The sequence below is a fragment of the Aquila chrysaetos genome, chromosome 3 (genome assembly GCF_900496995.4).
Source record: "Aquila chrysaetos chrysaetos chromosome 3, bAquChr1.4, whole genome shotgun sequence".
NCBI classification, from domain to species: Eukaryota; Metazoa; Chordata; class Aves; order Accipitriformes; family Accipitridae; genus Aquila; species Aquila chrysaetos.
This window is the reverse complement of record NC_044006.1, coordinates 52,321,225-52,347,867: the sequence shown is the minus strand read 5'-3', so window position 1 is coordinate 52,347,867 and position 26,643 is coordinate 52,321,225. Positions and strand designations below refer to the sequence as shown.

General features: G+C 42.1%; 1 protein-coding gene across 3 annotated transcripts in view; it reads right to left on the bottom strand.

The window, feature by feature from the left end:
* Positions 1-26,181, bottom strand: part of CALCR (calcitonin receptor) — a 181,368-nt gene extending 155,187 nt beyond the window's left edge. For 2 of the 3 annotated variants that reach the window (XM_030010292.2, XM_030010293.2), the window contains exon 1: positions 25,009-25,395. Coding sequence is in view for 1 of the 3 variants with exons in the window: in XM_030010291.2 (XP_029866151.1) it covers positions 26,109-26,152 (44 nt within the window). In the remaining 2 variants the exon portion in view is untranslated. Of the gene's footprint in view, positions 1-25,008; positions 25,396-26,108 lie in introns of those variants that run through there. The other variant, XM_030010291.2, reaches the window with a different exon arrangement.
* Between the last annotated feature and the right edge of the window lie 462 nt (positions 26,182-26,643).

Sequence of the window (26,643 nt, the reverse complement as noted above, 5' to 3'; positions counted from 1 at the left end):
TTACCCCACATGAGTTGCTCACATGGAAAGAACTAATACCAGGAAACTAATGTATTTTTAGCTGACTGTAATGTGACTTAGCAGCTGGAAAAAAGGACAGCTTGTTCCATGAGAACGCCACCTGGTACTCCATCATGGACACCAGTTAGGAAAGTATTGGTACAACTTTAAATAACTTTCTCCAGCCAGACGTGCTTTCCAGGAACCTTTGCCATCTCTAGAGCTCCAGTCAGGCTCCACATGCCATGTAATTTCACTTGTAGCAGCTCCCTCGCACACGGCTGTCAGCAAGAAGGAGCTCCCACATCAGAGGGGGAGCCGCCCCCAGCCGGCAGAAGCAGTCGGAGGTACTGCAGGATATCCATCGGTGGTGATGCAAGGAGATGCAGGAAATAAGAACATGTAACAGGGGTTAGGCACTTAATTATTTTCGAAAGAGAATAAAAAGGATCTGTTCACAATTTTTTGCAGTAAAAAGCACGTCTAATATTTTCAGTGTGCAGTTGTCTTAATGATAGCTTTTTAGGTCTCCAAACTCCAAGCTCCTTTCCACTTAACCTGAGAAACAATGAAGATTCTTTGAAGAATTTTTTTGCTAGTGTCATAGGGTTTAGAGCAGCATTCATCAACCTATATTAAAGAAAGGATCACCCTACTCTGTTGAAAAAATACCTGTAGGTCATATTGAAAAAAATACTTTTCACTTCTCCTGTGAAAAACAGCTGAAATTTTGCATGTTCATGCATTTTCCCCAGTTGGTTTCCTTTACATGTGTGGGACTCTGGTATAGGGTCGGGACTTTTTTTTTTTTAAAAAACTGCCATTGTTTCACACATCACCTCTATAGTCTCAAACACAAGTGGCCTGAGTTTGGGAAACGGTGAGCTATAGGCCTGAATTGATTTAGCAAACACAAAACCAGTTATAAGCCCACATGACGACTTTTGCAATGTCCTATAGCAATATACAACATGTAAACTACTGCTAATCAGTCAAGCTAGCTACACTGTTCAAGAGATGTCTTTGCAGATGACTCCTGACACCAAGTTGAGAAGTACAAAAAGCCAAAGCATAATAAAACAATTGGGTAAGAAGGATTGTTTCTGTTTCTTTGGTGTTTCTATTATTTTATTTATTTCAAACATTTAGAAAACTTCTCACATTGGTCATAGTTTGAAAGTGGCAAGTTCTTCAGTTCCAAACCCTAAAAATGTTGACATTTACTATCCATGTTTTTCTGCTGTTCAGTAAACTTACCAGTGTAAGTTTGAAACTACTTACTGACTGCTAAAAATAAGCACAATGGAAGAGTAATTCTGGTTGATTACTATTTTGAAATTATTCATTTTCCTTCTAATACAGGTCAGTGCCAGCCAACACTCCCTTTCCATACCCTGGAGAAAAGTCTATATCATGCCCAATACTAACTTCAGTGAGATTTGTCTTTCCATCATATAAGCAGACTCAGTTCCCCAGTTGGCTGGGGCACCTTCAACATCATGAGAGTGCAAAGCACTCTGTACAGCTGAGCTGCAGCCATTTACTCCTAAGGGCAGGGAGTGTTGCGTTTTGCAGACCTCTGAGCAGTACATCAGATTAATATAAAACGCGCTGCCTCCTTGTACTTGTTTATTTTTATACTAGCAATATAGTAAAGTTCATTGGTGAATTTTGTGTGATTTAGCTCCCATCCGACTAAACTGAAACCAGAGATTAGGGAAAGATTGGCATTATGAACTGTTTCTGCCCTCTGGCAGACATGCACAAGCTAACTGTGGTGACAATAAGACCCAGAGAAGTTTCAGGAAACAATCTAAAGACTATGTAAAGCTGAGTATACAAAGCTAACCGTATAACCCAATTTTAGCAGAATATGCAGTCATAATTCAAGCTCCTATTATTGCACAGTAAAGCTAAAGAGCATATTAACTTCTCTCTAGTGATCCTAATTTTATTTTCAACTGCTTTTCCCCATTTGAAATTTGCAATTCAATGCAATCAATTTCACTTTGGTTAAACACTTTAATGTGCTCTAATAAAAACAGGCAATTGATATTCTAATTCTGTTGTATTGAAACTAGCACTGTATTATGAACACACACTGAAAAAAATATAGCAAGCACTATGGCAGTTACGTAGAGGAAGTTTCTTCCTCAGTTGTTTGTATGAGATATAATATCAGCCTGTATGGCACTTTTAATTTCAAAATTACACCTTTAAATACCATATCATCTTAATTTCTATCTACTGTCTCTGAGACACATCAGAGTAGTCTTTTAACACTTCACAGCAGTACCACATCATAATTTAAGGACCACTCTTGAAAATATTTTTTCTGCATGCTTCAACTGGGAGCACTCAAATACATAAAATATTTCACTGGGCCAGGATCTAGGACAGCAGAGAACAACTGCAATTCACATTTTATTGACACTGCATGGAGAAAGAACATATAGACATAAGATGTAATTACAAGACATGGATTCTATAATTTTTCATATAATCTTCTCTGAGAAAGTCTCAAAAACTTCCTGCCTTCTTTTGACTGGATCAGAGAATGCCAGGGGAAGAATGAAACATTTTGCAAGTTTTTGCTGTGTGTTACCTTGCTGAGGATTATTTTTAGACAGCATAGTTACCAGCAATAATCTCATAAAGAAACAAACAGAAAAACTAAGTAGTGTCCTTAATTACCATTGACTAATTATCAGAATCTCATTTTGGACTGCTCTCTGTGTTTAGTCTTCAAACATCCCTGCAGTGCTGGTTCAGTATTGATTCTGGATAAAGACCACTATCTAAGGAACCACCAATTACACTCTTGTATTCTTTGTTGACTTTCCAGAATGATTTCAACAATCCCAAAGCCAATAAACCCTTGAAATCTGATGAAATCACCATCTGGCACATCAGGTGTCAAATCAGCTCAGCACTTCACCTTCTCAGGCTTGACCTGAGGCATAACTTTCATTAACGGCAGAGGCAATTCTGCTTGTAAAAAGGTGAAAGGCTGAAGAAACATGGAGCGCTACAGAGCCCAAAGGAAAACTGGAAGAGTATATACGCATCAGTTAATGCATTTGGATGAGTCCCTTCATCTCTGTGTTTCAAGCCTTCTCTTCTGAGCAACTAGAGCTTGACTCCCACTCTAATTTTCCAAACAAATTTTCTGATGCACACCTTTACTCTCAGAAACAATGAAAGCTCATGCAAACTTCAAATAGGAGTAGATTTAGAGTCGGTTTTCTTGGTTTGTTTTTTTCAGGCAGATCATCATATTCAAGGCAAAGGTATTTTGCATTACATTACCAAATGTGAGCAGGATCACCTTCAGAAGGATTAACGGATTTGCATTGATGAAATATTACAACACACAAGATACATAATTATTGGTCTTGCAGTTGATACTTCTCTCCCTTACGTGTGCTACCTACTAGCACTGATTTAATCAATTTTTCTTCTGAATTAAGGTCAGATCAATTATCTCACAGAAAGCCAAGCTTATTTGTGACTCAATTACCTCCTATGTGGTTTTTATGCTATTATTTTTTCAATCTTTCTTGATAAATGAGAAGCTATTAAATTTGGACAAGTATTTTTACAAATCAGTTGGTAGACAGGCAATAATAACAATATTGAAGTATTTCCATAGAAATGAGCTCATTACCTCTGTCTGTTTGTGGTGAAATAGTTTTAAGTGGGTTTTGCATATGTGTTGCCAATCTGGTAGGCAGAGCTGGTTGCAGAAAATGTAATTAATAGATAAACATGGCACAAAGTATGGGAGGTCACATTCTGAACCGCTCGGTTCCTTTGTTAACTTAGACCTTGTGTAATTCCTGATCGATAAATCAATGATGAAATCAATCATTTCTTCTCAGAATTATCCACTCTGGGTATGGCAGAGAGTTATTAGGGACTTGCCCGACCTGCTATAACTGTTGGTCTTAGTGGTGATTTCAGCTGAAGGACAACTAGATACTGAGGGCATGCCCAAATATCAAGTCAGGTATGTAAGCAGGAGCCACATAAAGCATGCCTAAAACAAAGATCATGACATACCTAATTTGGTCTAGCTAGTAGTAATTATTAAATACCCAGGCTGCTTCACATTATGAAAACAAACATGCACTAGCTCAAGTAAATATTTGCCTCTTCAAACCATGCACCGCTTTGCAACTACACCATCAATAGCTCTCTTTTGTGAGTCAAGACCACACCATTTTCTGTAACAAGACAAAGCAACTGAAAGGTGCTTCACGTTACTAGGTTCAAAATCAAAATATAGGATCAAATATTGATTATAAAGCAGATGCTACTACACTCATGAAGTTTGCTTTCTTTCATGAGGTTTGTATTTTGAGAGATATAAAGCAGGAGACAAATCTGAGGGACATTTACAAACAAGCAACATAGAAACAAAACCAGCAAGCTACCATGTAACCAGACACCAAACCAACAATCCAACCACAAACCTATCTCGAGGATCACCAAATACAGATGTGTTTCTAAAGAAATACTACTATCAAGCAGAAAGGATAAAAGGAAAAAGCGTTAAGTAAGAAAAAAAAATACTGGCTTGCAGCCATAAAAGTCACTACTGCCTACATAGTTCACTTTTTCTGCCAGCTTATCCAGTGCAGCTATTTATTGCAACTCCTTTCAAGACTCACTCTCCAGAATTTAGCTGTCTAGAGAGACTTTTTGCTGTGACACGTCTTGAAGACCCATACCTATTGACCCCATTCTCCCTTAACTTCATTGACTTACAATTCTTTTCTGGATCCTTTTAAAAATTACTTTTCTTGCTTCAAACTTTCCATGTACTTGCTCCAGTTTACCTTCTGGATCTCTTCTGTATTCTCTCCTTTAATATTACGACTTCTTTTGAACTCATGTTTGCTAATATATAGTATCTAGATCTCTGCCATGTCTTCTTTATTCATACTGGCCGATGCTGTGTCAAAAGCCTACTTGGTTCATCCTACTGTCTCTTTTCCTCCTCTCTTGTCTCCTGGCTTTACTCACACTTCTGTGTTCAAAGTTGATCTATAAAAACCTTTTTCTTCCTGATTACAGTTCCTAATTTCACACAGTGCCTGCTATAATTTCTTAATTAACTCTGTAACGATATAATTAAACTTTGTCACATTTGCTGAAACATCTGGCAGGAAAGAAGCACTCCAAATAAACTTGTAGTATTACTGAATAGGTCGCTATTAACTACAGCCTATCATCGTAACTAGCTCCATTTCCATCAACATTGACTACATTTTTTTCTTGTCTTAACTGGTAAACCTTCTGGGACAGGCATAGTGTTTTGGTTTGCTGTCTGAAGAGCCCTGAAGAGTGGTCTCCAATTACTCTGAGACTGACAATAGTATAATTTAAAGAGACTGTAATACATAGGGATAAATGTTTCCTAAAGAATTTGACATAATTAATAATGCACTGAGATGCTTCAAAAACTGTTCATTTCTTCAAACTGGATCTCAGTTTGCCTAAATATGTGGGGTGTCAGTCCTATAGACCATTTATTAGCACAGCAATAAAGGGTACCTTTTATTGGAAAGAAAAGAAACTTCCCTGCATGGCCCTCCTCAGGTACATGCTTGGCAGTGTTTGGTTCTGCACACCTGTCAGCTAAATCTAAGAGCAAGCTCCAACACACGAAAGACTTGAAAAATCCCTGGGGGTTCCTGTGTCAGCACAGCTCCCCGTGCTTGCACATTAACTTGTGACAGATGCACTGACCAGGCTGCCGATTTGTTCAGCAATTGCCACAGAGCTTGAGTTATGATTACAGGCAGTCCTTGCTACCAGACACGTACTGCTTTAACATCAACAATGAAGATGAGTCATTAAAGCAACTTTGGAGCATCAGTGAGCAAATGCCGAGACAAATATGTCTGTCTGCTGTGACAGTGTATGCTGTGACATCTAAGAGAGCACTGCCCCGGGGTGTTCTTTGCATTATTATCTCCCTCCCCGCAGTGTCTATCACAAATATCGAAACTCCACTGCTCCTGTAAGCTTGAAGGGAGAAGGAAATTTTGCCCTTTCACTTTCCTCCAGCATCCTGCTTATTTCAGAAGACTTTATAAGTCTATCCAAGTCTGAAACTTCGTTTATTGGAGTCCTTCCTCTGACCCTAGTAATACAGCTCCTCTGAGCTTTGTCCCAACAGCAGCAGCAGTTTTATAAATTGGTGTGATTCATACACTGCCACTCACACTCTGAAGGGTGGTTATGAACCTACCATATGAATTTCAGTCTGGTACAACCTGGGAAAGTTATGGTTCGTAGCAGATAAACGGAGATGGTCTGTCTGCAGACTCAGGAAGATGCCATTGCAGTTCACAGTTAGTTAGAAGATTATCAGACACATTCATTTAATGTGGTGCTGCTTTTTGACACTTCCACCAGGAAAAGTTTCCCTACACTCTTGCTGTAAAAGGGATTTTCCTAGCCCTGGAAATATTCTTTCACTTTAAATATTTACCAGCAATAATCCACCATCTTTTTTTACTGTTGTCTTTTGGAGAGTTTTGTCTCTGTAAAGACAGATTGTTCCAGGCAGAGCAGACAAGCATATAAGAGGTTACGGAGACGGACTCTTTGATCAGTCTATATGCAAGAAGCACAACACCGAGCAAGCATGTATACAGAATATTAAAAGAGCTGTATGCCCCTTAAAACAACATCCTCAGCACAATTTGGGATGAAATATACATTTAGAATAAATCTTCACTTAAATAACAGAAGGAATAAAAACCAGTCAGTACCTCAACCTCACTTTTTTAAACTTCACTTCTCAGAGTGACCTGAGAATCTGATGCAAATTAATTGCATAATTGACTTGTTACAGTACTAGGACTTGGAGACACGATTTGATCCACTGCATATAAGCAAAGGACAGTATGGTGTCTTTATCCTCATGGTAATTCACAAACTTCAGAGCAGTCAACTGGAGAAAAATGCTTCAAAAAATCAGTCTCTGTTTCATTTGATGCAGATCTGTCAATCCTATTCTGTGCATAGAGGGCTTTAGAACTAGTGAGACTTGCTCAGCTACCAAGTATGTTTATTTCAGATCCTTTATTATTAGACAGTGGCTGTGATTTTTTGGGGTAGTTTCCAGCCACAGTGAACTGGAGCAGACTTCTGCCACTTTTCTCCTCCAAAGAAGGTGAACCTGCAGGCAGACCAGGAGGTGCCTATTCAATTTGAAGAACAGATGTCTGGAAATGCTTTCTCAAGACATCCCTGGCTGCTCCGTATCCTGATCCACTACACATTCCCAAACACTCTAAGCATATTTGTTTTCCACCTGCAGTCAGTCTGTGAATCATCTATGTGCTTTCAGATGGGGCACTGGTTTAACTGAATGGGCAGCTGGTACCTGATATTGATGTCATGTGCCAAACACTAACAGCTTGAAGCACATGCCTATTCAAACTACATCTAATGATATCATTCATATGTAGAATTACGTGCAAACACATAAGCAGAGATGGGTTTGTAATAACACCCATTGCCCCAGCTATCGTCAGGATTATTTCTTGGGAAGAAAAAAATGAACACATTTCAAAAATGAACAAGACGTAACAGAAGTAAATTAAATGCAGACTGTAAGAAAGATGTACAATCTCTATCGTCAATTGCTCAAAAGTAAACATGATGTCCTAATCATCACATTCCAACAATGAGTCCTTAAGGTAGACCAGAGTCCTTAAGTTAAAAACCACCGAAGTGGTTTTAGTAGGTGCTGTGAAGCTGTACCTTGTTGTAAACTCCCTCAGAAACTTGCTCTGAATCAAGGAGGGAAAACACATTCTTCCTCTCTCTCTTCCATTCAGATTCCCAAATACAGATTTTTTTTGAAGCTTGGGGATTCCAGATTTGAGAGCTTTGACTTAAAGTCCTCACAACAGTATAACTTCTGCATTTGCCGATTCTGTGATAATCAATTTAAATTCTGCAGAAAAATGCTTTTAAGGAAAAAAAAAAAAGGAGGCATTAGCACTGTGTTAAAAGGATGCCACCTACTGGGCATCTCATCAACCTCCAGTAAAAGACCTGGAGAGGTAAATAAGCAGGTCTGAGAAAACTGAAAAAGCCTGCTTCGCAGGAAAGCTCCCTAAAACCAGGAAAAAAAAAAAGCTCCCTGTGCTCCTTAAGCTCAGGGTTTCCCAAAAGTTCAGGGTTTTCTTTCTTTTCTGCCAGCTTTCTCATGCATCCTTTTTTCTCTTGTAGGACTAGCAGCAGCAATAGCCACGTTTCATGAGCATTTATTCTTTGTATTTTCCTCTTAACTCTTCTCCTTCTGGTGCCTATCTTCCTGATGAGAAGGTTGCATCTTAACAATCTATTCACCAGTCTTTTCCATTCTCCTCCCTTAGGCTAACAGGCACTGTCCAGGCTTCCCATTGAAAACAATTAAAAGATGCAATATATGCACACACATGCGGAGATACACACAAGCAAACATGATGGAATTAATATCATGCTTTAGGGGAAAATCAGACTGTACTTTAGGCTCTCCTTGTTATGTGGTCAAAAAGAAAAGTTAAAAATGAGGGTTTCGGCTTTGAGTTTATACTTCATGGTTTTGTGAGATTATCTCAGCCCTGTTACTTAACTGTTCTGTCACTACATTCTACTTCAACTATTGGGTTTCCTTTTTATTTAAAATACTGCTGCTTAGTGGGAAACTGCCAGGCAAATAGGGAGCAACTTTTGTTGTATCTAACATCCCTTGCAATTGTGGAGTGCGAAATATCAGAAAAACCCTGCAGAATTGACATGAGTTTATACAGTCTCCAAGATTAAACATAAACCGTCAGAAAAGTATGTAGTTCTTGTGCAGTTTGTTCGTCAGAGGACTAATAAAACAGAGGACCACGTCTTCATTTACCCTTGGGACCAATTATACTATTGCAGCAGAGTTAAAAGACTTTGAAACAAACATGGATTACATTTATACCTACCATCTCTAGATTCCTTTTCACTAACAGATTAATGCAAAGGGACATTAATTATATAAGCAAACTGTAATTCTACACATTCAATCCTATTCTCATTCTCACTACGGTCACTCTTCACTACATTGACAGTACAAAGAGGACTTCATTTGAGTCAACTGTTTCCAAGTAAGAATTAAGGCTTTAACATAATAATAGTATGATGTACTGTGGGCCAGAGGGTTGGTTTGCATAGTTTTAAAACCAGTATCACTATGCCTACTAAGGGTACTAACCTCCTTTTTGTAATTGGAAGAAGTATTTGGTGCAGCAACTGATGTGGTAACAGCACAGGTATGCTTTTTATCCATCAGTATAGTTTCTTCCTCTCACCCACACCAGGATGAGCCTACTTATATTGATCTAACTGCTCCCTCCATGGGAACCCTGTTATTTCTTGCCATTCCACTTCCATCACCACAGCACAATAATTTGGGCTCAACCAGCACCTGGTTGTCAGCAAGACAAGCCCACTCTTCAAATGCGTGCTCACAGAGCTTTCAGGCCTGTGACTCTCAAAAGGAACAATTATATTACAAAACTCTCAGACCATGCCTTGGGCAGTGGAGGGACAAGCCATCACGTTTGTGCCAGGCTTGAGAGCGGGCAAATGTGCGCCTGTCTGAGAGTGGCACTGAGGCAGCCTGAGGCAGCGAGCGAGGATGCAGTCTTTTGTGTTCGGTGCTACATCAGCCTGGCAACACCGCTTCTGGTCCCCGCCAGCACCAGAGCGAGCCAGGATGGCTCGGAGCAGCATTGCTGCAACAGGCACATCCCCGTCCCACGTGTCTGCTGGCCAGAAAAAGCTGAAAGGGTTGCTGGCATCTAGCTTCCCTGGATTACAGTTTCTGAGGCCACCACACACAGCCTCAGTGCTGGGAGACCTGAGATCAGCCCAGACTCCTCATTAGACACCGAGGAGATTAATTTTGTGTCATGCATTTTTATTGTATTTTACCATTCTACTTCCAGGCATAAAAGGACAGATGCTCTGATTGCAGTCTGCATAACCACTGATTTAAATATATGAATTCAGGCTAGTGATGCAAGTTGTTACGACTTGTTTATGGAAATGCCCCTTATACACCGTTTCCCAATCCCTGAAAGAGAGTTCTACCCAAGGGTTGCAGAAATTATGGGAAGAAAAATGCAAAAGAGAGGGGTTTTTTAATATTAGCCAACCAGACTGGCTATAAGCAGGATGGCAGAACAAGATCTGTAAGCAGATGGGATAGCAACCTTGTTTCAGAGCAACAGGAATTTGCATCATGCACACAGACCATACTGTAAGAGTGTATCATCTCCTAGCTACAGAAAACCCTAATTCTACCTACCTATAGGTGATAGATAAGATTTTCTTTCTCCTTCTCTTGGGAAAAGTCACATGGCACAAGTTAGCTTGTACAGTACTTTGAGAAGTACCACATTCCTCCTGTCTGTGTGGTAGTGCTTCGTACTTGCTGTTTGCCTAAAGAGTTAAGTTCACTTAGGATAAGGATACTATGGAAAATAGTTTGTGAAATACTGCTTTAATAAAATTATAAGAAAAATCTAATTCACCAACTGTTCAGAACACCAAGGCCACCTTCTCACCCTTTCTACCCTCATGCTTTGACCATACACAAGGATTCCAGATAATACCTTGCTGAAATGTCAAACAGAATTAAGGAGGAGGAAACTGCTCAGGAGCAACAGTGTACAAGCTGAACAAGAAAGAGAAAGAGGAAAGACAGTTTTCCACTAGATCTCTCTCAAACAAATGTGTGAATACCTGAAGTGGTTTCCTCCTTCTCCAAAAGTCTATCCCTCTCTTTTTTTACTATTAACTGGGAGTTCTGTCATACATAATCGTATTGCTCTGGGATTCAGCAGAATTTGAGGAAGTCAGTGTACCAAACAAGACTTCACCAGTATGATATTCCTGTCTGTATGTTATCCACACATTGCAACAGGTATTAAAAACTATGAGTAATGCTACAGTTGTCTTAAGTATGCTAAACAAGTATCTTTGCTATTTTACAGTATCCCATATTCTAACTACTTTGAGTAACAGATCACATCTCGTATTAGTTCCTGTCATAGAAAAACTTGCTCCTGACACACTTCAGTCTCACTGACAGGATGGCAGTGCCTCCAGTTGCAGGAACTAACTCATGCCCTAGCACTACTTCTCTTGTACTGTGTGCAATCTACTCTTAAAAAAATACCTTAAAAGGAAGCAGAGGATGAAGAACAGAGGTGTACCTCTTTTATCAGGCTAATGCTAATGATCCACAGAGAAAATGACAGTTCTTCATGGACTAGCATTAAACATGAAAGCTAACAGACTGGCTGTCATACTGCCACCTTCTTTAAGATTGATGAGCTTTAACTATTCAGCGGCATTAAGATCACTTTAATATTAGTTCTCAATAGTATCCTAAGTATATCAGCTTTAGCTTTCTGAAATTTTTATTTGCAGCCTAAGGCTCTTAAATTTTTGCACTGTTTTCACCTTCCACCTTTGATTTTGCTAATGGATGAAAAATTTAGCAAAAACTTTGTGTTCAATGATATTAAAAGATCTTTTAAACAAAAACATAGGGTACTTTGCTGTGTTTGTAAGTCACTGGTGCGCTTATCTCATATAGAGTCTCTTGGAATTACATTAATAAAACTAAATTCATGTAATAAAGTCAGATGATTAAAGATGCTCCAGATTATAAAGGTAACTCCAAAGTTATAAGCCACTTGGGAAACCTTTATTTAGCCTTCTTGTGGACAGGTACTACAATTTTTAATTACTTGTCCTCACACTTCTTTTTCCATTCCATTGAAATCCTTCTTCATTGGGTTTTTAAGGATGAACAGTGCCCACTGAATGAAAAGTGATTCGATACTTTATCACTGGTATTTAGTAGGTTTCATTTATTGTACATACATCAAACCTTGCATGGTAGACAGATGTATTCATTTCTTTACATGGCTTTTTCCTTGGTGCTCATTACTGCAGTATAAATGCTTCACTAACTCACCTTCAAACTACTGCTGTTTGGTGAGAGACGGTATTATTGTGATTCCACAGATGAGGAGCCAATGCACTTCCTTTTGACAGCTTGGCATTTTTCTCCTCAAACAAAGACAGACTTCTAAAACTCACTACCTGCTCTCAGTAGCTCAACATATCATACGTATGAAAGATGAAGAAGCAAGATCTAAGACATGGAAGGAAAAACGTTTAAAAGACAGATGACAGTGTATTGTTGTGTTTTCATAAACGTTGCCAATGTACATCACTAGTGCAATGTTCCCAGCTCATGCAGCACATCCTGTAGAGGTATTTCCCTATGGAATGTTTCATTTTATTTCAAGGTAAACTGTCTGTATTTTCTAAAATTCTTTGGCCATTCTTGGACCATAGAATAGAACTTCTTCTCCTTCAAGTTCTTACAGAGATGACATAATTTCTGCTATTTAGCAGGTAAGTTGCTACCCCTCCTCTGAGTTCCAGTTCCCTTGGGGCGATTAGTGCTTTCAGCCCTTTTTTCTTTCTCCCATTTTTAGATATGCTTGCATGCCTCCTTTCCAGACCACAGTAATTCCCTGAGTCATAGAAAAAAAACCTAGGCTGGAATGGACCTCTGGAGATAACCTAGTAACCCCCCTGCTCAAAGCAGGGCTAACTTCAAAGTTAGATCTCATTACTCAGGGTCATATCCAGGCTAGTTCTGAGTTTCTCCAAGGATGGAAATTCCACAGCCTCTCTGGGCAATCTGTTCCAGTGCCCAACTGTTCTCAATTCATCTGCTCGCTAATGATTTGGATCCGATTGTGATTTAGAAATGTCCCCAGTATCATGTGATTAACACTATCGGGTTTTAGTGGCATTCGCTCTGGTAAGAGGGTGAGAATTTCTGCTATTACAAGACCTCTCTTCTTCAATACATCTTGTGCAGACGATTCATCAGCAGGCATTTTTTAAATGCTGCCTTCTGGATAAAGTGTTGGAAGGCATTAATTAGCTGCCCTCCTTGTCCTATTTGGCTTTCCAGTACCAAATTGTGCATCTAACATAATGAATATGCTTGCTAGAGAGGGCTTGGAAGTGATGTCATTTAGCATGAGTGGGTTGTTTTGTTCCTGTATCATTGCATGATTGTTCTTGTGTTGATTTGTTCCTGATTCATTGCCTTAAAGACCTTTAATATCTATGCATACATGGAATACCCTATCATTTTTCCTTCTCTACTGCCATCATCAAGTGCACCTTTTCCCATGGTTTCTTCACTTTTCTAATTAACGTCTTTATTGCCAAGGGGCTCGAAGTGGAAGTAGTTATCACGGTGCAGTATGCACTTCTGGTACTGCCTTATAGCCAGATTTTGCAGCAAGCAGTTGACATCCTGTCTCCAAACACGCACAGAAACTTAGTATTACACAGGCCTAACAGGCTACATTCTTTTCCAGTTTTCACCGCTTTTAATGTATTTATCAAATTTAATTAATAGCTAAACTTTATATCCAAAATAAATCTGCAGGAGCATCTATAATAGAGATAACTGGACGCTTACTTGTATCCTTGGGCTTTTATCTACATAGAATAAATGTACTCATATCCTACGAGCCTTGTTTTTCCTGTAGCCAGTCTCAAAAATTGTACCCGAATACTGATGCTCATTTTTATGGCTATTTCTTCTTAATTTATTTTAAAAGTTGCATGTCTCACCACTATAAATCTCCTTTTTTTTTTAACTGCAACATTGCTGCTGGCTGCTTTCCCCAGAGACATTCTTCATTGAAGGCTTTGATCTCCTCAGTTTGCTTTGCAGTATTTAACACACATCTTCTCAAACACCTGCTTTTCATATTTCATTGCGTGATACTTCTACTCGCTGGCAATTTGCTGGGTTTGTGCCTCTGCAGTATTCTTCTTTTCTAATGTGAACTGTGGTTGATACTCCTCTCTGGGACTGTGCATACAAGTGACTGCTGATCTCCCACATTTTATCATCTATCTACATGTCATCGCCATTACTGAGGTGTTCTCCCATCTGCTCTCTTATGCTCTAGCCATTCTAGTGGTATTCTAGATGTTCAAGTGTCCTCCATTAACATACATAACTTTATTTCATTTTTACCTCATAGTATTAGAAGTTTCCAGCCCCCCACTCTCCTCTGCAAAAGAGTCTTTTTATAATCAGTTACATCTGGCTGATTCACTCACACCAAAGGACCCATTAGGTCCTCAACTTTCCTAAGATTTATTCCCTGAACAGAGAACTCTCTCTGAAACCATATACTTCAAATGGCTCCAACTATCCATCCACATATCTTCTGTCAGCTTCAGAACTTTTCCCTTATAGACGTCTATAAATGTTCTCATTTGTCTGTAAAAAGAATATGAGAAACAGAGAATCTTTCTCCCTGTTTGCCTGCAGTCCAGCAAAAAACTGTTTCCGTCAACCAAATCTGTGCATTAAATGAAACTTTCTGGAAGCTCAGAAGGTGTACACTTCTTGCCTTTGTATGAGGAACATAAAATTTTCTCCAGATTCTGTCTGTGAACTTGGTTTAGACTATTACCATAAAGACAGTGGTACCTAGCTAACAGTCAGCAAGTCCTGCTCACACACTGAATGCCAAGAACTAAACAGAGTTGCTTAAATTAACTAGGCTTTCAGATAGCTTCTGTATCCTACCCTCTGAAGCTCAGCACAATAAACCCATGAAGAATAAAAACCATTGTCTTAAGATCAGTACACCAGTGTTTTAACTACGCATGGTGAAAATGGCTCATGAAAGAGACTAGAACCTTTAAAGTCCAATGCAAAAGCCTATGTCAGCAGGGCTGAATTGGTCACAACAGTGGCAGACTGACATCCTGTATGTTTAAGTCCCAAATGAAAATAAAACCTCACCAGAAATCTTCACAGGTATCTGTTGATAGCAGAATACTGGTGAGATTCTGGAAGGTCATGTATGACTGGCATATTGTTAAGGGTACTGCCTCTCTCACCTTGAGCTCCTCCATTACCAACTTTCTTCTGTTCCGCTCCTGTCTCCTCCCAGACATTAGCTGCTGTTTCTCACGTCTTTCCACTCTCCATTCTTTCAGTACCCTTCACAATTCCTAGTCAGACCTAGCTCCTTCCAAGCTTTCTGCCACTGCAGTATCAAACTCCTTCCCTGGCCTTCAGTTTCTCCCCTTCTTAACTATCTCGCTTTCCTGGCTTCGTGACTGTGGTAGATTTAGTGGGGAAGCGGGGAGGGAACTCTGTCTCTTCCAACGCATCTTCCATTGTCCTGGTGTCCTACCAGCTCCCACCACTACCAGCCCCTAAATGCCTCTTCCTGGGAATGTCAGTGGTTTTCAGATATCAGTTTGTCCCTCAGCATCTAAATTGTCAAACAAGCTTGTCCTTCTCAAATGCTTCCTGTCTCAAACTCCACACTCCTCTGGCCCTCAGTACTAACTCCTAATCTCAGTTTCAGTATCCCTCTTCCATGTCTGAAACCATTACCAGTTTTTCCCACACTCCACACTATTTGTACCTCTTCCTGCTCCTCCTTTGTGCTTTAGTCTTGTTCTATCTGCTCTCAGTTAGGCAGCATAAACTGGCTTACGCTACCTCAAAACTGTGATTGCAGACCAAAGCTCTAGGAAGATCAGGGCTGTACACGTGTGGGTGTGTTCTTACACAAATGGTAGAAGGTTCAGTCCTGACTCAGAACCATCTACTGCCAAGTCCATTTTCTACCGCATGGTAGCACAAGAACTTCTCAGAGAAAAAGAGCGACCAGAACTTGCGGACATAAGCAAAACAACATATCCTGCACTAGAGGAGATTTTCAGAGACCATGAAAATTATCTGGCTAAAATTTTCCAAATATATTCAACAGATTGAAGATTGAGACAGTTAACTTTTCTTTTTCTATAAGTATGCACTGTGAATAGGGCTGTATTCTCTCCCAATATCTCCTCCAGGCTGTTGCGTCCTAGTCCATCCAAAGGAAGCCCATTGCACTGTACATGGTGCATTTTCTTGATTAAAATAGTATTTTACTATAAATAAAATACTTTTATAATTGAAACTCTGCTCACCTGCAAAACTATTTTTATAATTATAGTAAAAATCTAGATTTCATTAAAAAATTCCTGCAATTCATTAATATTTCCTTTTTCATTGAAAAAATGGAACACTTTCAACAGTAAAATTAGTTCTGAAAAACATTTTATAAAATTCTACACTGAAGTAATTGGCATAGCTAACTATCTCTAAATGTTATATCCATGATTTCTCCATGTGGAATTACATATGAGTTGAAAACCACAATTAATCACTTCAAGAAACCTCTTATCAAACATATTCTTTGATGTGGTATATGGCATAACTGTAACATATTTGATGGCCTGAATTATAGTAAATAACATACTGACCATACGTTGCAAGTTATTTGCCAAGTAGAGAAATTATAGGCTTTGATACTAATAAAACATGGTCCCAATATTTTGCGAGAGCATGAAGATACTTTCAGTTAATAGTCAAGGTTCCACAGGACCCCTTCTGTGTACAGTGCATACGTACCTCCTTCTGGCTTAACCATGCTAATTTCTCACACTCTGTAGGCCATTAAGCCCCACTTCTTTTCCGCTTATTAAAGGGCAGGCTGCTACATTCTTCACCATGGACTACTTTAAATACAGAGATCTGTGTCATTTCTGTCACTGCGCAGACAACTCGAACAGCTACAGCAATGACAAAACGCTGGAGTGGGCTTGGATTTTTAGTTTGCATGTGGATTTCAGACGTGAATTATTTTGGACGGTAGGTGACAGAGAAGTGATACAGTTATACGGTGCCTACCTACAGGTTTTTCCAGTGATGACCTCTGATTACATTAGGCATTTCATGGGAGAAACCCATTTCCTTCAAAACACTACAGATCTGATTGCCAATAAAGTCAGCAGGCATTTAAACACTTATAAATCCAAACATACACGTTTTCTTTTCAGTGCTGAAATTACTCCAGTCTTTAGGAAGCACATACTATCAAATACCATAAGACAATAAAAACGAAAAATATGATAAAAAACAGTGGAGTAGAAAATACTGGGTCTGCTTTATCTGTGAGAACATATGGTAACAATGATTATTATTTATTACTTGATCCTGCTTCAACCCCAAACGTACTTGGCAACATTTGAACACAGAGGAAAATATTGTAAGGCAAACAGCTCAAGGGCTTAAATGAGTCAAGCTCTTGAGCAGTCTGTAGTCGGGGAAGCGGCCCTCAGAAAATTAAAAGTCTCCTCACACCCAATTTGTTCCCCATCACCGAGTCTTTCTCAAGACCAGGGCTTAAAGGATTTGCTAAACTCCAAGCACTACAACTCTGCAGGGTCAGGAGCACATGATCTGCTGTCTATGGGTTACTCTTTCAGTTTCTCAACAGATGTTCTTTAACATCCTGAAGCAAAGCCAAAGACTTACCGGAGATGCTCTAAATTGGTCAGACTAAACTACCCTTTGAATCAGGCTCACACTAATCCTGTTTGCCATTTTCCTTTGTTAGAAATAGGGTTCCTGGAAGAGTTGCAATATAAAAGATTAAGATTCAATAATCCACTCAAACACCTGTATAATCAACTAAACCAGTATCAGTGATCTGTCTTATCAATACATTACATATGCAAAATTAAATATTTGAGCGTAAATGAAATTTCCCCTGCTACAATACATGTAAATGGAAGACAGCAATGTCTACCAGTTAATTAGGCATTTTGTAACAAAGCCTTCCAGAAGGTCATCTCTACCACTAAATGCTCATGTGCACATATCATTCAAAGCATCTCTTCTGAGTTCTCAGTTTTCTGCAAAACACTTTCTTCTCTAAATTTCCTGTTATTTGATGTAATTGCTGCATCCCATACCCTTCAGTCTTCATAGTGTTTCCACCCCAGCAGCAACAGCACAGGTGAGGATAACAGCAGTGAACCTACCGTTCCCATTCCATATTGTTTGGAGGGTGGCGATTTGGAGAAAAAAGACAATGAGGATCCCCTTAGGAGCTGGTGAGACTGGTGAGAACAGAAGGAGTTCTTATCAGGAGAGATGCAACTTTTAGTCACGTAAGGAAACTCAGCAGTCTTAGATACCTTTCTCTACCAAAGTCAGAAAAAATTAAGAAGTTTCTCTAAGCAATCGAAGTAGTGAAGGTGTAAGCATCCTCTCTCTCCTGGCCTTCAACATTTAAGGCTGGAGGAGAATGCATACAGCATGTTTAAGAGTATGAAATGCTCACACCCACAGGGTGTTTCAGGCTGCTGGTATAGTTTGGAGAGGGACTAGTACAACAATCTAAAGACCATCAAGTATCTTTTGTTGTTCATTGTACTCCAATGGATGAGAGATGACAGCCCATAACATATAAAGAGCTGTAACTGTATGGGACAGCATTCATTCCCCTTCTGTGGGGAATCATACTTGTCCATGCAAAGATGCTTACCATCCGCTTGTTAGGTGATGTACAGCGAATTACACCATCATGTTTCAGCAATGAAAAGGGAGCACAGTTTAAGAGAAGGGCCTAGTGATGAAGCAGCTGCACAGCTACAGGTAACTAAGACTACAGAATACAGGCTACAGACTAAGGCTACAGGTAACTAAGACTATGTGAATGAGACAAACATCACGAAAGAAAGTTGGAGCAAATCACATGGTGATAGCTCTGCACAAAAGAATGTAGCTTGTGCAACAGAAAGTGAGACACAAACAGGTTCTGTACTGAAGGCAGTGTAGAGCATCACCAGTTTGGTACTGCATCATAACGGGGGTAAATTTAAAAAGAAAAATCATTTGTAGTGTTCATGTCACTTCTTCACAGATCACTTAAGACAGCTTGATTTGCTACAGATAAATGCTCTGGCACACACAATGTGCAGGGAAGATCCAGATACAAACATTATCAACAAAATACAACTGCAGAGCTACCTGTGATTTTTCTAAGCAGTTAACACTCGTTACTGATATCAGCTGGAGGGAAATCAGAACTAACAGAAATGGAGTCATCCATCTGCATGCATCACAGCTGAAATGCTACAGTCACATGAGCTTTCTCGTGTTAGAGCATGCCTCAGTGCTGCCTGAGAGAAGCAGCTAATTCACTCTATGAATTTATTCAGTCTTTGATTACCTTTCTCACTCTTCCATCAAGCTCTAACAGTGCCATGGATTACAGCAATTTTTGTTATGCGAGCGCTGAAAACTAAGTAAATATTTCACCATAAAAAAAAACACACGCAGAAAATTCAGTTGACCTTTGAAGAGACACTGTGCCAAATGTGGTATCTCATTCCAGTCACTAATAAAAAAGTAAAATCAAGTTTAGTTTCTTTTTCTTTTACAAGTACATCTCAGCACAATCTTAACCATGGAGCCTTAACATCTTTGTAATAGCAACACTGTGTTTTCAGAAACATTTCACATATTTAAAAAAGATTATTTTTAATTGTCAGCTTAGTTCTGATATGACAACTCTGAAGACAAGACACAATTCATTTTGACTCAAGCAACCTCCAAATATGTCTGTGAACTCACTTGGCATTGCCTGCAGAAGTGTCCAATTTCTAGGACAAAGCAACTGAATAAAAATCTGCTTTTCTAATTGTGGAAGGGTAGTTCAGCACTTTGTAGCACATCTAGGAAAAGAAAGGCATTTCAAACACCTGCTTTTGAATAATAGCAATTTTTCAACTTGTGCTTTACCCCAAGCTAATGAGGACATCCCAAACTAAACATGTCAAAGCCACCAACAAGCTTACATTGTATCTTTCTACTCCTTTAAAGTACATACTGCTAGAGCTATCATGAATAAAATATAGTGAAACCATAGATTCAAAAATACTGCAAAATTTATCAAATCTATTATTCATCTAACTCTTGGTAACAGCTAATAGTACTCACCAAAAGCCACAGAGAAAGTGGTATGGTTCTTATAGACACTGCTGGATATGACCAAGCAGGAAATTATTTGCTAAACAGTGTCACATGAAACTGTTGACACTGAAATGTGACACGTGAAACTGAAATGCATGCTGATTTCCAAAAACACTACTAAAAGTGTGGTGTGAACAGCCAATTCTGCAAACTCTGTGCCAGGTCTTTTATTAAGTATAACCAAAGTAAATGATAAAAAAGCCAAGGTCCAGAAGCGTATTTTAAAATAGATGCCATTCCATGTCACCTTTACTGAACCACACAGGATTACTGTGAAAAAAAACCAGGAGTACTGCAATTATGTGGAGGTGTAATAGATAAGATGCACTTATGTGAACCGCATTTTTCAGCTCTGCACTAGCAGTCCATCTTCTCCTGGACCCAGGAGAGCTCCTCCCTGGGTCTCTGGTGCACACGTTAAGCTGATCCTTGCAGTAACTCACCTTTCAGGACTACAGCACTTCAGTATGCAACTTGCTAAAAGCAGTACTAGTTCACCTGTCTACCATACGATCATAATTCAGAAGGCATTTTGGGAACCATGGAAAAATACATGGCAGCATACCTCTGATGTGCTTCATATCTACTCTCATTCCCAGTGCTATTCCCTATCAACTATGGTCAATGACTCCACTTTCTTCTTATGGCTGAATACCAAAATTTCTTGTTCTTCTTTGGTTTAATGGTAAGTCTTTGCGTATGTCCATACAAAGCAGCACAGGCAGTCAAATGGAGCTCACTACCAGAGGGCAACTACCACCCTCAGGTCCTCCCCACCCTGGGGATCCATATCCTTAACCAAGGATCACCTCAAGCATGGAGCCAACTGAATGGCTCACAGGCTCACTGGTGAGGCAAAACCATGTCCTTGGTTTGTTCAGCAGATCACTTGAAATAAGACTCCTCCAACAACTGTGGATATCATCTTGATTAAAAAGGTGTCCAGCTGAAACATGCCCATAAATACAACCTCTAGCATGAGGCATGGATTTTCCAGTTGTAACTTTTGGGTGAATACCAAGCCCAGCATTGTTAGCAGGGCTCCTTTTTGACTAAGATGTGGCCAGTATCTCTGCCATCATCATCTTGTATTAGCTAGTTCTCCATATGAGTAATTCAGTGTGTCTCCCCATTTCATAGGCAAAATCAGTTCAAATTTTATCCAATACGAAGGACAGTTTAAAAACAGTCTTGCATACAGATTCTCCATTCCTTCCACCTGCCAAATCCCACCTTCAAAAGCTATGCATGGAAGCATAACTGTAACAAAAATAACAAAAAGCTTCAGCACAAAATATTGACCTTCAAGCAAAATTATTTTTTAAAATTAACAGTGCTATTTAGCTGTGGGATCTTTCACAGTTGCTTTTTCTGCTTCAGAAGAATGAGAATTACCTTTTAGGAAATTTACATCTAGGCTTTCTCTGCATCAGAACCATTCATTACAGCATCTGTATTGTAGCAAGTTCTCATACAAAACACCACCTCTGTAATGCAGTGCCACGCAGAGATCCCAGGGCTCAACCTGAAGCAGGTACCCAAAGCAGCTCTGTCACGCAGGTATGGCAGCCACCTAGAGACCAACACTTTGCTTCTCAGGACTGAGCCACAGGGGCATGTCTTGCCGCTGGCACTTGTGTTGCTCTCATGTACCAGAGGCTTCTAGCAGCCAGACCCACTCCTTCCTAAGTAGGGAAGTGACTAAAAGCAATGTCAAATGGAATGTGGGTGTAAGACCAAAAACCAGCACAGAACAAACAACATGCAATTATGTGCTGTTCTTTGGCAGGCTACTGCTAGTAAATATTGAGGTTAATACTGAAGTAAACAAGATCAGAGGGAAATAACATACAACCTTAAGGCACTGGTCATTCATTTCTGGGTACCTTTATCAAAGAATCAATTAACATTCAATCCTGTTAAAAGGTGCTCGGTGTACCCTTGTTAAGTACAGAGTACTCCTTTCAGACCTAGATCATCTGTTGGCCTACTACACGGCCTTCGGCAAAATGTCTTAGCCTCTCTTGACTATTTGCATTGCAATTTTTTTCAGGAGAGTGAATTTTACTCTGTGCTTGTAGTTCTAGGCAGGGACCTGACTGGATGCCACTCTAACGCAAACAGTGGTTGCAAGTGCTCAGCGCATAAAAGGATCACCCCTGAAATGCCCAGGTATGATCTGTGCTAGCATTAATATGAGTTTCAATATTGACTTCAATGGCAACAGTTAGAACCCAAACATCAATTACCAGAAATAAAACAAAACTGAGCTTACCAGCTTACTAATATGTAGAACCAAAGGGCATTTTTAGAACTGAATTTCATGGTACTTGCTAGCACAACTTTCAGCCAAGTATAGCTCAATTATTTAGTTCCTCATTTTCCCCAAAACTGTATTTGCATGCATAATTTTTAAAATAAGTATAGAACAGCCTTTTTCTATCTCATGATTTTCAGGAACTCTAAGTCATGGTATGCTCTTTTTCTTCCATTTTCGCTTATACAAAATTAGTGGAAATTATTAGTAGCTATATTGGTCATGCCAATACTATTATATAACAGGACTTGCAAGTGCCCATTTAGCTTCTTACATAGAAGCATTAACATATAATACTAACTGGCTAGCTTTTAAGCATAGTTCCATTCTACTTCAATCTGGAAGAGAGTTGGAAGAAAAAAATTCAGCAAACACCCTGTAGAACATTGTTTTCATCTTTAATGAAAATTCTCAACTTCTTCAGATGGTTTTCAAAACCACTCTGCTGTAGACATGAAGAAAAAAAGTTTGCTAAACTGGATTCAGTCAATTTATTAAGCTAATCCTTGTGAATATATTACTCGGTAATATTTCAACAAGGTTTTCAGAAAAGATGCTTCTGTTCCTTCACCTCCCATTAAAGCTTATGAGCTGCAGAGAACTAAACTATGTTACAATAGCTCAATTGTTTGCTGACATTTTTATATTAAAAGTCAAATATTTAACAGTTTATTTGTGAACTTCTTTGACATAAGCAACATTATCTGATAATATTCCCAGCGTATACTGTCTGAATACCTCCGTTAAAATATGGTACATATGCAAACTGCAATCTAACTTGTTTATGATCTACTCTGATGAAACTGCCCATAAAAATCAGAGAATAAGACAAATCTGAACTGCCTACTCCTCTTGAAAGCACAATAGAGTTTATTATATACAGGGTTTTTTAAAATATTGAGACCTGTGTGGCTCTTACCATGATTCTAAAGCAGTGCTCTGGAGAGTTATTAGAAGTGCCATCACTAGCCAAATTTAACCATTGCCACTTGCATTTACAACCAAAGTTGGCTGGCACTCACTATAAATGATAATGAAGACCTACGGTGAAGCCCGCTCTTTGGAGGGGTTAATTGGGATTTTGCAATTGATCTTAACAGGGCCAACATTTACTCAAGATTTATAAAGTTAGCATACTTTACTACATGCCGATAGGTACTGAAACACAATGGTCTAGTTCATTCAGAATAATTCCATGTCAGCCAGCGTATAACAGCTATAGTAAGCACCAGAGAGATAACTTAGCAAAGGTTACTTACTGGTAAAGGTTGTCAGATGACTGAAGAAATGAAAAGGAAATATTAGCCCTCCTGTATTTAATTTACCCACTTGACAATTATGCTTAGGATTCTGAGTGGTGAAATGAATTCCCTCTTCAGCTCGACACCACCTGCAGTTAGAGCTGTTGGTAGCAGAGAAATGTTATCCTGGTCAGCCCTGATACATTCAGCCCTAGAGCTGTGTAGGGACCCTTCCACAGACCAAACACAAGGGCTCCCCACCTGAATATCATCCTACGAACACTGGAGGGGAAAAGAAGCAGAAGCGAGAGCTTTATTTCATTCACTGCCTACAAAAAGACAAAGGCATTTTAATGCGATGGCTTGATTAAATCATTCTAAACTCCCTTTAGCCGGACTACTTAACTGCATTGTGACAGGGAACTAGCACAGTCCTGGGAAAAATATCACTGGCTGTGTTACCCTTAAGAAGTTCAAGTGGTAGCCAGTGTATGTAAAAGTGTGGCAGTAAGGCATCTGCTAGGTATTGACAGTATTGACTTCCAGAGGTCTCGGGATACACATCTTGCTATTTACTCTTTTTATGAATGGTTATTTCGTTCATCATTTTGGTTACAACTGACATTCTGTAACTAAAATAGAAGTTTTTCTCTTTTCCTTACAAATTGTCAACTACGTTAACCTTGTCAAAAAGCCCACAAGAATGAAATCAATATAGCAATTTAAAGACAAAATTGGCAGGCATTTATATTGTACTTGGACGCAACCAGTAAATAGTCTCATGCATCAACCTACTGTCATCAGTGGCAATATTCTGAAACCTATGAATGTTAGTTTTACATGTGCGGTGTGAAACGACAAAGGAAGTACAGATATCGGTCCAGCAGACGAAAAATAACACGGAAATAGCATCTGACATAAATGAGAAGCACGGACGAGTGACTCGGGTGTCATTTAAATGCCCGGTACTTCCAGGATGGAGCGCGGCTACTCTCGACGATCCACACCGTGCCGGCAGCGACCCGCTCGCCAGTGCAAAAGCCGCAGTGGAAACGCCGGGATCCACCGTTCGCCGGCACCCCGCCGGCACCCGCGGAGCCCCCGCGCCGGGCGGGCCGCCCCCGCCGAGCCCCGCGGAGGCTGCGCTCACTCCCGCGCCCTGACCGCCAACGCCGGGCAGCGCCGCCGGCGCCCGCAGCCCCGCGCCCCTGCCGCCGGGGCGGCACCGCACACGCCGCTGCTGCGGCTCACAGCTCCGACAGCCCCCTCCTTCCTCCCGCTTCCCCGCATTTGTGGCTGCAGTGCCAGCCAGGGGCTGCCCCCCGCCCCGGGTAGCCCCCTCCCCGCCGCTCGCTGGACCCCCCGCGGCTCTGCCTCCCCGCCTGCCCCGCGGCCGGTCTCCCCGGGGCGGCGGGCGGGGAAGGGCGGGCGGCGAAGTTGCCGGGACTTACGGTGGCAGCGCTCCCGGCGCTGGCGCGGCAACCTCTCCCGGCCTCCCGTCACCTCGGGCCACCTCCGCGGCGGTTCGGCGCCCGCGGCGGCGCAGCCCGGACGGCCCTTCACTCCTGGGAGAGGCGCATGGGGCCGTCCGCTCCCTGACACCCGCCCGCCGGGTCCCCGCGTCCCGGAGGGGGGCGGGCGGGCCGAGCACTTCAGCCGGCACACGGACAGGCGCTGGCCAGGGCCGAGCCCCTCCGGCGGGGCCGTGCCTCGGGAAGCATCTGCCTCCTCTCGCCCGCCTCGCCCGCGACGCGCCCAGCCCCCGCTCCCCCCCCGGGCGCCGGCGGGGCTTCGCGCCGACGTCGGTGCGGGGCGGACGGAGAGCGCCCGGCGGCAGCGGCGGCAGCACCTCCCCCGCGCCCGCCTCCCCGCGGCTGCCGGCCGCCTGCTGCCGGCGGGGCGGCCGCGCAGGAGCCGGCGCTGTGCTGGCGGGCGGGGCGGGGGCGGCGAGGCGTGGCGAGGCGAGGCGGGCCGCGGGCCGCTCCCGCCGCACCGCCTGAGGGGGGGGGGGGCCCGCCGCGCGGGCCAGGGGCGCGTCCCCCCCGCTCGGCCCCACGGAGGACGCGGCGGCGGCGGCGCGGCTGCCAGCGACCGAAAGCCCTTTGTCCGGGCTGCCCCTCCCGCGCGGAACCGGGGGTCCCCGGACCGCGCCGGGCGGGCCTGCGGCCGGGCCCTGCCCGCCGTGAGGGCGCGTCGCCTACGGGCGCCCCGCTCCCCTCAGCGCGGACTCCTCGCAGGAGCGCGGGCCCTGCGCGCCCAGGGGCCCGGCCGGAGTCCGCCCTTTGGGAAAAGTTCCTCAGACCCGAGCCCGCGTTTCGGTCCCATTGCGGGCACCTCTCGGAAGAGGAAAGCCGGGGGAATGGAGGGCGCGCAGCGTGAAACGCCGGCGCTCGGGCACCTGGGCGCTCGGGGCGCTGCCCCGGCCGTGGGGGCGGCAGCGGAGCCCGGGCTGTCGGGGGGGCCCTGCCCGCCCCGGGGATGCAGCCCCGCGTCCTCCCGTCTGCCCCGTCTCCTCTGCTGCTCTTCCGGCCTGCGTGAACCATTTACCTACCGTCCGCCGAGCCGGGGAGGACGAACAAGGGGTGGCCGCAGCATTCACCGGACGGCAAAGTCACCTAAATTCCCGCCTCTGCTCCAGAAGTTATGTAAGCGTTTTAAACTGAAGGGGAGGCCGAGGAAGACCCTGTTGCGAGCGCCTCTGGTCCCCTCAGAAGAGCAGCCCCCCGCTACACGGGCATCCAGAGGCGACTGAGCCAACACCCCCCCACGTTGCGGGAGAGCGTCGAGTGATTGTGCGTGAAGTATCTCAGGGAGGACTACTTCTCTGCTGTGGCTGCTCCAAGCTGCCCAATATTTAAATATCCAGAGAGCCACAGTAAGGGTGGGAGAGTGAGCGAATGCACCGTGATTCACCTCTGCGCTCCTGCCAAACGTGGCAGTGCGGACAGCAGGTAGTAGGGTGTCTTCCCAGCAGATGGAGTCAGGAGGCAAACAAACGTGATCAAAAGGTACCACCCGGCTAAAAATAGCTTTCGTCTTTCGGCGGGAAGGACGTTGCTGCCGTCAAATAAAAGGAACTTTGATAC